This window comes from Vicugna pacos, chromosome 11, assembly GCF_048564905.1.
Source record: "Vicugna pacos chromosome 11, VicPac4, whole genome shotgun sequence".
NCBI classification, from domain to species: Eukaryota; Metazoa; Chordata; class Mammalia; order Artiodactyla; family Camelidae; genus Vicugna; species Vicugna pacos.
This window is the reverse complement of record NC_132997.1, coordinates 64,180,275-64,191,998: the sequence shown is the minus strand read 5'-3', so window position 1 is coordinate 64,191,998 and position 11,724 is coordinate 64,180,275. Positions and strand designations below refer to the sequence as shown.

Genomic DNA, 11,724 nt, shown 5'->3' with positions numbered 1-11,724 from the left:
TGTGTGTGGGGTGGGAGGGGGACACCAGGGAAAATTGTAAGTGATATTTATAAAAGACAGATGACTTCAAGTGCTGTTTAAAATGTGGAAAACTTTCTATTGTACAATAAGGAAAACAGGCTCATGATTCTAAGCTTACAGAGGATTCCCACATTAACTATCACTTTGTAATTCCACCTTTCATTTAAAAAATCAGGATGCTACAGACAGCAACTGTAAAAACCTGTTACCTGTAAAATCCTTGCTTATAAATTTTTTCCCATTTTTTTATGAAAAGTAAAATTTCATGTAACAGAACAAGTTCCATGAAGGAGATGAAAAGTAATCTATGTTAATCAACAAAATATAAATGATTACTTAGTAAATAATTTCTTGTTTATTAAAATGAAAAAAAAATTTCAAGGCCCAACAAAACATCTAAATGTTTAAATGATGTTATATAGTGAATTGAGAGTCTGTCCAAAAAGATTTTCTGGGAAGAACAATTCATTGATACAAATGTGAGTGCAAATCTGTCTTTTCTTCAACTTTAAAGCCTCTTGTTCAAAGTTTTAGCTTGTGTGTAGGATATAAACCCCATACGTTGTTTTTTCAGTGATAATAAAAAGTGCAGTTTATTAAAAACTGAAGTAAAAATGGAATAACTTTTTAAAAAATCAGTCACAGTTTTGTCATTGGTATATGGAGGTTGTTCCAGGGACCCATCCAAAGCTCCTCATCATCTGACTGGGTGTGGTCACTGTGGAATTCCAAAGCCTCCTTGATGTTCTTACTGTCAACCACGGATTCCTGTTCAGCTGTGCTTTTCAGCCTGTGCCCCAGTGTCTTCACTGCTGTACTGTCAGTCCCCACATGGCAAGGGGCAAATGTAACCAGAGTTGGTCTTGTGTTCATTTTCTCAGTAGAAAACGGCCCCTTCGATAATGTGTTCAGGGGGACATTCTCCTCATGTGTTACTGCCAACTTGTCTAGTTTCTTAAAGTGCCTCCCTAGTCGAACAGGGGAGGTGACTTTTAAGTTATCGCTGAGGCAGGCACGGCGGGTTCTCACCACAGAACCATTCTGTGCAATATAGATATTGCCATTGATATTACTGTGGATATTAGGATTGTGAAGACGGTTTCTCTGACATTCAGGAGCACTATCTTCTCCAGTTGAGCTAGTTTCATACTCTCGATCAACAACTAACTTGATCATTCTTTTTCTCGCCCACTGTCAAAATAAAAAATGCAAGTCATTACCAAAGGATAAGGGTAAGGATTACAATGCTGGCAAAATTCAAAACCTTGGACAGAAAGCTATCAAAGGTTAGTAACTTGAGAAGTAGAGGGAAGAACCTATTTACTAACATCAGTTTCTTTTCCACCAATTCTTCATTGGTGTTAGAGCTTAGTAACTTCTGAAGAAAGTTGCTGAATTAGAAAGTAGATGTTTCAGGAAGTTCTTGTATTTTTTTTAAATCAAATTACTACTCTATATGAAAAAAAGTATATTGGTTATATTTAAGTATCTGATCCATTGTTTGACAGTTGCTATATGCTTTAGGAAAGTTAAATTGAAAGGAACACCCAGCATTATTAGTATATTCTGTTTATACTAATACTTCCATTCCCAATATTTTAAAGATATTTGTAAACCCACAATATTCTAATACCTAATTAATCCTCCATTATTAACCAAACTTTTTGTATAATTTTAATGCATTTATTCACATGAAAGCATCCTAGTTTTTTGGGTCATCCCATTTAAGCATATGTTAACTTGAAATATCTTCCCATCCTGCACAATTTATTTAGTAATATACAAAACTGAAAACTAATGATTGTAAATTTTCCTTTGTAAAGCAACAGGAACACAATGGACATTTCCACAAATTTCTTTCTCTTTTAACCAACCCACATTAGAAATGGCAAGGAGCAAAGGTTAAAAATGACTTGGTTATTCTTAAAATAGTATTGTATTTTTGGGATATGTGAACTATCAACACACACTAAGGAAGCCATGCTTTTGGATTTCCAGATACGAATTTCAAAATTATTATGTTACTTACCCAGAAAAAAAATTATAACTGTTATAAGTCAGTTTTTTTAAGTTCACTTTAATTCATATTCACACCAGAAAAGAAATTGTAATAACTTTTATTTTAAAGAATTTATTTCATTTAACTCCTAGTATTTGAAAATATCAGCTACATACCTATTTGAACACGTTCGTGATATTTTTGATAATACCTTTGCCATTTGAAATGTACATATATGCAAAAGCAGACTTGTAGAGATCTCATTTGTTGAAGCTAGTCCTAGGGATTTATTTTAGAAAGGTTATATAAAAACCACTATATATATATTCATATAATCCACTCCAATAGTCAGGGCGTCACTGGTAATACACAATGCCACACTGCATTAATAGAAATCACAGTAAAAAATATTAAAGACTGAGTAACTGATTGCATGCCTTCGAATTACTAATATAGGAAAGATTAGTAGATTTGCCCTAATACATTCTACTATACAAATCTATGTAGATAGCATATATATTCACTTTTCTGGCATGCATCTAATCTTAAATCGGATAAAAATCATGATTACTTTCCTCCCCTTCAAGGGACATTTCAGAGAACACACAGAAGGCACTGCACACAGGAGCACGCGTCACTGCAAAACTTTCACCTACTGTGATCGCTTTTAAAGTGCTGTGTTGTAACCTTCCGAGTTTGCGCCTGGGGACTTCTTTTGCTTTGCACGCTTGCTTGTGTCATACTCTGGCACCTGAAAGCCCCAAGGACCTCCAGACTGACTTTCGCTACTACTGCTACTACTGCCTGATTCGGATTCCTCCTCACTCGCCACACCTCCAGCCACCGAAGCTGACTCTGCGCTGCTCTCCTCGGCGACGTCCTGCGGTTCCAGGTCCGGCGGTTCTGCGCCCGGGGCGGGCCCGCGCTCCTCGGCGTCTGCCGGGCCTTCTCCTTCTTCCTCCAGCCCGGGTTCTTCAGCTTCTTCAGGTGGCTCCCCTCTTCTGCCTTTGACTTTCTTGACCTCTTCAACGACAGGCTTCCTTCTGGCCAGGAAAATGTTTTTCCTTGCCTTTTCTCCTTCAGACTCTGTGGATTCCGATTCTTCGGATTCCGGCGTGGAACCTTCCTCCTCCTCAGAGGGCGTCTCTGACTCGGACTCCTCTTCCGTCGTCTCGGACTCACTGAACTCGGATTCCTCTTCGCTGTATTCCGTGTAGTCGCTCGAGGACTCCTCCTCTGACTCTACTGTGCTTTCTGTAGCTTCCTCCTGGTCCAGAGTTAGTTTCAAATAATCTTTATCTTCTTCCTCAAGGCGTCTCCGCCACTCTTCCTCCTCCAGGTCCACCATGCCTCTTCTATCGGCTAGTCCTCTCACTTTCTTAAAAATCATTGGGAATATCCTGGCTCTCTTCCACGTCGGGTATGTTGGCTCAGGGACTGGTGGCTTCTCAACAGTGACAACTACTTCTTCCTCCTCACTAGGCTCTCTAATTTCAACTTTGGGTTTTTTAACTTTCTTTGCCTTTTCCTGAAAATCATGAAAACGCAACCGCAGTGTCAGCTAGGGGATGGTTATGATGTGACCTTGTCCCACATAAGTTAAGCAGGAGTGAATCTGCAAGGTGATAGCTTCATGCAGGTTATATAACTGGTTTCAGACAAAAATCACACAGTTCTCTACTGTTTATCCCCCCTGCATGTAGACAGAAGGTGATCATAAATGTAAACTATTTTATTTTAATGTGTAGCTTATAGTACTAGAGTTGAATGCTTTCTCATTTTTTTCTTACTCAAAATTCGTTTTTCATTTTAGATCAAAAGAGCAAGAAATAATCAGTTCCTCTTCCTTCTCCCATCCCTAGATTTTGATTGATAGTTTTATGTATTTGCTTTAACAAAATTGTAGCTAATCAAAAATTATGATAGTTTATCTGAATAGCTTTTATAAAATTTGACTTTTTTTTTGAACAGGGTAAAGCTACAGTGACATTTAAAAACTGTTTTTTTTTTATTTTTGTGTAAGTGTTCCAAGTAAATATTTCAGGCAAAGTATTAGAATTTGATGTAAATGAATTATGGCAATTTAAACTTAAATGACATAGCTCCGTTAAAAACACTAGTGGTAAGTTTCCTTTTTCTCTTATAATTAAGAGATGAAGACTGTACTTCTCGATTTTTAGGTTTGCTAGACAATGCAGGAGCAAAAGTAACCACTGTTTTGCAAAATACTCTTTTACATATTTGATTATAATATTTTTATGTAATAACATTTATGATTTTATAACATACAAATTTTACTGTGACTTTATTCCAGGTGTTTAATATTTTACAGAAGGAAAAATTAAAATTCATAAAAAATTAATTTCCTTCTATAGACAAGGCAATGAAATGGTCAGCATTAATACCTTTCTACAGAAAACAAATACTAAGTGAATAGGATTTCCGATTTTTCACGTATTTTGTAGTCTGATATTCAAGTAGTGCTAAAATATTATTCTCGGAATATTAACATTACATAAGAAAGTCACGGTGATTACCTCTTCCTCCTCATATTCTTCCTCAGCTTCACCAACCACCTCACCATATTCCTCTTGTCCAGCTGGCGGTAACAAACGACGGCGACTTCCATATTGAGGCATTTCATACCTGTAACAGAAACTTACAACTTTACATATTTTTTTAATGTGATCTGAATAACCATGACTGATGTTTTCTTCTTTTTCTTCATCATTCAATCAACAGATATTTATACAGCACCCATTGGGCTCCTTGTGAACTAGTTACAAAACCAGAGAGAAAGAACTACAACCTGATTGCCAATGATTTTTGCCATAATGGTGCCTTGGAATAACAAGAAAAAGGGGTGAGTTATTTCAGATTTAAGTTTTGGGGGATGAGACTGAAGAGAAAAGGCATATTGTTCCTTAATTAACTGAAGACTATAGGGCACAAAATTGTGATCACTTATTCAGAACATAAAGTTTCTATTTTTATAGTAAAGATCTGCTTCAAATATGATCTGTAATGGTCTTTACATTCCTTTACTGTATGTTTGAAAAGGAGTTAACTAATGTGTGTAGAACTGACTTTTGAAATGCTTATCACTGGATTCTAAAGTATGTTTCCTTCTTAATTTTTCTTGGGCAAACATTGAGGCTGACTGGTTAGATAAAATGTTAAGTATCTTCTATGAAAGAAATGGTGAATTCAGGAATTGAGCAAATATATTTGACCTCTATTTCTCATTTAAATAGTTTTGAATAATTTTATTGCATTTTTAAAGTTGCAGACAATATCATATAAATATTAAAACAGAACTCTATACAGAAAAATGGTTAAAACTTGACTAAAACAAAAACTCAATACATAACTCACTTTCAAAGATGAAACTGATGAAATGATATTCATAAAACAAATGCAAGTATAATAATCATTTAATAACTCCTTATTAGTTATAAAATACTAAGATACTGGGTAAAAAAATCTGAAGATGTACCCATGCTCATAACTGTAATAATCTTGTCCGTATTCCTGGCCAGGATCAATTCCAGACTCCATGGATAACTCCTATTGTTCAAAAAGAGAAATTGCATTTGAAAATAAATTCTTATCACATTTCAGCTCAAAGTCAGATTTCCAGACATAGTATTCAGTGAGTCTCAGAACACTGCTGTGAAAATAACTTTAATTACAAATGTTAGTTAAACATATTTAAAAAACTTTTTGGCTGTAACTGTTTCACATGAGGTTAAGTTATGCTATTAGAACTGGGTGTGGGGAGGGAGTAAATTTCTTCTAATAATAAATCTGTTAAAAATTACAGATAAGCATATCATTTCCTATTAGGTAATTTTTAAAACTATAAATAGACAGTTAATGTTTCACTCTGTTTTAACATATTATTAAAAATTTTAGCCTTGAAGAAAATTATAATGTTATCTTCAGCATTGTTTAATCATCCTGATAACAGTTTTATAGTATCTAGAGAACTTTTGTTCATCAACAGCTATTCTTATGAAAGGATCTGAAAATAACCATTTATACATTAATAAAAAATTGTGTCAATGTGTGATATCCCCCAAGGATGCTTACATTTTAAAACACATTGCTAATTCTGGATTTAATTTTTTTTTTAATAAATTTGTCAGGCCCTTTCAAGGTTTCCAGTTCTAAATTCTAGACAATACTGATTTTTGTCACTCCACACTTATGGAAAGATATTTTTCCTGAGACATACATCTAAAACTAGTTTTAAATAACTATTAAATTCAATTTCGGTACACTTCCCTCTTTAATTCTGTTTTAACTTTTAAAGAAGCTGAACTGCCAAGGTTTAACCAAATTAATTTGCAATAAAGTAAGAAAAGGGAAGGAGGAAAAAGTTTGGGTATCCATAGGAAAAGTAGTGGATACCTATTTCTAAGGCCATCTATTAATTTATAGGGATTAATTTTGTTGACCAAGGTATAGAGTAAGTCAGTTTTGGAAAAACGTCCTCTTAGGGCACTAGTATACTACCATTAGAAAGTGTGGAAATTTACAGCCTGCAAGATGAAAATGGACAAGAGCCGTCACTTGTGCTTTGTTTGATTTAAAAAAGTGATTCATTGTCCAACTTCTAATCAAAAAATGCTATCAAAAAACCTGGATTTTGATTTCTCTTAAAAATAAAAATATGGCAACATGGGGCTCATATTTTTGCATGTCATGAATTTAGTTGGCAGTCCTACCCCTTACGGTAATCATGTTCTCCTCTGGTTTCTGCTGTGTCCTCAACCAGACTAGTTTACATCTACACCCGCAGTTGCAATAGGATGCCCCATCTGCCCTTTTTTTATGTAGAATAAACTCCATTCACTTGCATTACCTCCCTTGATTTTTAAGTTTGTAACCCCTCTACTCTACTAATATACTGTCTGATAACTTTGCAATTATACATACTTTGTGAATTATATGCAAAAGAATCCAATTTTGATGTTAGAACTGATTCAGTTTACTCACAAGAATAGCTAATATTAAAAAGAAAAATAGATCAGCAATACCATGTTGTGGCAGGAACGTGGAGCAACTGGAACTCTTGTACACTTCTGGAGAGATTATAAATTAGTAAAACCATTTGGGAAATGCTTGGTGATAATGCTAAATTCAAATATATGCACCTCTTTTCACAAAAATTCAAATTAGTTCAGTTTTTGTGCCCAACATAAATATGCAAAATTGTGCACCAAAATACATCATTTGCAACAGCCCTAGACTAGGAACCTATGCAAAAGTCCACGAGATAAACACACTACATCACACAACAGAGATAAATCTCCCCAACAGAATGATGAGCAACAGAAGTCAGGTACAAAATAAAATATATGATTCTATATTATTCTATTTATGTAAATTAAAAAAAAAACTGACAAACTAATCTGGGTGTCAGAGGCAGGTGAAAAGTTTTCAATTAACAGTAACTGCACCTTGGAGAAACCTCACTGGCTACAGAATTGCCACTGTGCAATAAACAGCTACATTTTGAAAGAAGGAAATCTTGCTGTTTGTGAGGACAACATGAATGGATTTTTGAGGACATTGTGCTAAGTGATACAAGCCAGACGGAGACAGACAGAGTATTACTTACATATGGGAATCTAAAAATTATAATATATATATATATACTTATATATATATTAATATATATAAATAAATTACAAGTCAAACTCATAGAAACAGTAGAAAAGTAGTTGCCAGAAGTGAGGGAAATAGGGAAAGGTTAGTAACAGTGTACGCATTTTCAGCTGTAAGATGAATACGGTCTCAGGATCTAATGTAAAGCACCGTGACTACAGTTGACAACACTGTGTTGTAGAGCTGAAATTTGCTAAGAGGGTACAACTTAAATGTCCTCACACAAGAAAAAAGATAATATATACATACATACATACATATAATATTTATCTTGGGAAAAAAGAAGCCAGGTGAGTACTTAGGGAAAGAAAAGGGGACATAATATCTGAGTGCTGACATGGAGGGGCTTCTGGAGAGCTAGTAAGGCATGTGCACTCTGTAAGAATTCATTTTGTCACACAGTATGATTTTATGTCTCTAGTTTTATTTCAACAACAACAAAAATGTTTACCACAGAAAAAGGTGGGAAATGAGGTCAGGTCAGTCCAATAAGAAATTAGAACAAAGCTAAAGTCTAAATTTGCCTCATTCAAATGAAATACTTTAAAAAACATATATTTCATACTGGTCAGCTTAGACTTTTGAGACATCCAAAGCCCAATGTAATTATGTGGGTTTAAATGAAACAAATACACCTCAGAACTAATACTTTAAGCTGCTTGGCCAATGCCTGTTTAATCTAGTGCATAGGGAGACTGAGAAAAGACTGCCAGATGATTTTGAAGTTGAAACGTATGTCCATCAATGGAAGAATGTATAAAGAAAACGTGGTACATACCTATAATGAAATATTATTCAGTCTTAAAAAAGAAGGAGGTCCTGCCACATGCAACATGGGGAAACCTTGAGAATATTATGCAAACTGAATTAAGCCAGTCACAGAAGGACAGATGCTGCATGATTCCGCTTGTAAGAGATAGCTAAAATAGTCTCAGAGAAGCAGAAAGTAAAATGATGGAGGTGGAAAGAGGGGGAAATAAGGAGTTGTTATTTAACAGGTATAAAGTTTCAATTAAGCAAGATGAAAAAAACTTTAGAGACCTCCTGTAAAGCATTGTGCTTACAGCTAGCAATACTGTATTATACTTAAACATTTAAATGGGAAGATCTCAAGCTGTGTGTTCTTACAATAATTAAAAACAAAAATAGTTTTGAAGTCGAAAATATATATTTATAGAAATATCATGCAACTGAGTGGATTTCAGAATTTAAAAGAATCACATAATTTTCATTACAGAAATACTTTTTTTTTCATGAATGGTGAATGAAATTCAGCTTTTGCTAACTGGAACATGTATCTGGCATTGAATGACTTTTGAAAACGTCACAGAAGGATAAAAGTAACTGGGAAGGAACCCAGGAAATTTAATCACTGATTCAATTAGTCACTCAGTAGTCTGAGTTGGGTAGAGAGAGATGGGAGACAGTAGAAGGCAGTATTCTGAAGGGTCCCTCTTGGATACTTATACCACCCATTACTGAAGGACAAGGGTATCATCTCCTCAGAAAATGAGAAAGTGGAGGAAGGACTTGGTGACAATTAAAATTCCTAAGTCAGCCTTAACCGATAATGGAATGTTGACCTTTTTGGCTGTTCGACACAGTCCCTTTTGCCATCCCCCTTAACGTTCAGAAAATCATGCTAAGTAGCTTACTAAAAGGTACTTTTATGGGCAGCTATAATGCTTAATACTATTTTTAAAATTCTTTTTTTGCTGACCACGCAGAGAAGACATAGAATTAGCTTCGAATCTTATCAACCAGAGTATAAATGTTTATACTGATCCAACAAGACAACAACAGTAACTATGGTTTACTGAATTTCCTCCCACTGTGTTCCAGTTGATGAGATAGGAGCTTATATATTAAATACCACTGCTAACATTCTATAAAAGATGAAATTAATGCTTAGGAGGAGGGTATATATCTTGTCTAAGGCTTTGCATCCAAGAATTGGCATTTATATTTTAACTGTGAGTTATCTAATTCAACAGTCGATGGAGATGTCTCCATGGGCTCTTTTTGCTAAAATTTATAAAAGCTGAATATTCCTGTCACTCATCCTCTAGATTTTGGGGAGTGAATCTTAACCACGAAATGCCTGTCTTTTGCAAAGTTAAGATTCTTTTATTGATGAGAAGGAATAAAAGGAATAATTTTTTAAAGTAGAGCTTACAAAATACTAAATTTGCCAAAGGAAAGAGATTGAAAATAATTGTTTTAATTTAAGAAGTCTGTAAGAATAATAAATAAAAATGAGATGCATTTATTATATAATTCCAAATATCTTTCTCGCACTGCAGAAGAAAATGTCACAAGCGTTTTAAAATAGGTATGTCCAAAGGCAGTATTTTGAATCACATTTAAATGATTAAAGGCTGTTTATCATAACCCGATTTCTACCTTTGTTATTTCAGCACAGATGTCAGCATTCATCCTTCAAACTTTGCCTCACCTACATCTGATCTCAGGAACAGTTCTGATGAATCAAGATTCACTAACACAAGTGACTGATCAGGTTCATGACTTGCCTCATTTAATGACAGCTTGTTTTATTAGGATCAAAGGTCTTACTTATCTAATCCCCAGTGAATGAAGCTAAACATTTGGAATTTCAGTCACCAGAAAGCAGTAGGGAGGTGATTTGCTTGCTTATTTATTTACTTATTTGTTTTAATTTACAGTCACCTCTTCTCTCTCCCGTAAAATTATGCCACATTGGCAGCCACCCACTTTGCCCACATGTAAGATAGACCTCAAAGTCACTAGAGTATTGGGAAGACTCTGTGAGGTTGAGAAGAAAAAGAAAACTGATACCTCTGGTTTAAGAAGAGAAGGCCTCAGCAGTTGTTGTTGCTGCCAAAGGAAATTAGAATAGAAAAAGGTTTAGAAAATAATTCAGGTGGAAAAGGAATATTATGATTGAAAAGAGAAAAAAAGGCCACAGCTTAAAACTGGTTTACCTTGGGATATGATTTATTATTCATGTGACAGCTACCAACAGTATTAAATAATATTTTGACTATTTATATTGGAACATAAAATAATAAAGAATTAATGTGTTTTAATTTTATCATTGTTTTAATTAACATCAACATTAATAACCTTAATAAATAAAAATCTGTAAGGAATTGTTTTTGGTTTAAGCTTCACAGCGCAGAGTCATTTATGGTTCTAAAGCACTTTAAGTGTCACATAATTCTTTTTAACAGATTCAACCTTGTTTTAAATTGTCCCTCTTTTTTTCTCTCCAATCACATTAAATATAATCAAGTTCATTAGGAAGAAGGGTAGGGCACACAAAATAATGATATGGTTGTAATATATTTATTATTATATTTAAGACATAATCTCCATTTTTCTTTTTACCAAAATGTGTATTGTTGGCACTCAAGCATTAAGCATGTTTTCAGAAACTCTTTTGTGATTAAGAAAATTGCCCTTCCTCAGATTTTGCAGGTATCACTTCCTACTGCCTCCTGATTTCACCTGTAAGTATTTAAAGAAAACGGTCTCTATTGGTCTGTTTCATGATAATTTGTACTTCGTTGTGAATCTGATTCAATCTGTTAGCTACTGTCACTATTCCAGAAAACCAGTTCTTTTTAAATGCGTTCATCTTGATTTCCAAGTAACTAAGGACTTATGCATTCTAAACTATTAGTCAGTTAGGTCATTTGCTTATTTCATTTTCTTACTGAGAAGCTATAAGATAAACTATTAAATTTATCTTTGAAAAGGTGAGCAGTTGATCTTTATTCACCCATTGAATAATAGACTTAAAACCCCAAAACAAAGAAGCAACAAATGTACAAGAAGATAGATAGCAAAGCATGCTTACAGGTTTTGTTGAAATAAAGGAAAATACCCATTTTGAAAAAATATAAATCAGTCCTTCCTATAACATAAATATTTTCTTAATAAGCCTGATATAGCATAACACCGTAAAGCCCTTACCTCTGATGTATAAACTCTCCTGCAAGGCAGAAACGAAGAAATCAGTATTAAAGACCTTGAATTTTCAGGTTAAA

At 34.3% G+C, this 11,724-nt stretch overlaps 1 protein-coding gene and 1 pseudogene across 1 annotated transcript; both read right to left on the bottom strand.

Annotated features, from left to right (window-relative positions):
* Window positions 1-415: 415 nt before the first annotated feature.
* On the bottom strand, window positions 416-10,547 carry LOC140699346 (uncharacterized). The gene is made up of 4 exons (XM_072971513.1): window positions 10,511-10,547; window positions 5,517-5,587; window positions 4,558-4,666; window positions 416-1,212 (listed from the first exon to the last, which is right to left on the bottom strand). Exons 2-4 carry the CDS (start codon window positions 5,576-5,578, stop codon window positions 661-663), a joined length of 723 nt encoding a protein of 240 aa, XP_072827614.1. The 5' UTR covers window positions 5,579-5,587; window positions 10,511-10,547; the 3' UTR covers window positions 416-660.
* On the bottom strand, window positions 7,402-7,530 carry LOC116282465 (U4 spliceosomal RNA; annotated as a pseudogene).
* Window positions 10,548-11,724: the final 1,177 nt, after the last annotated feature.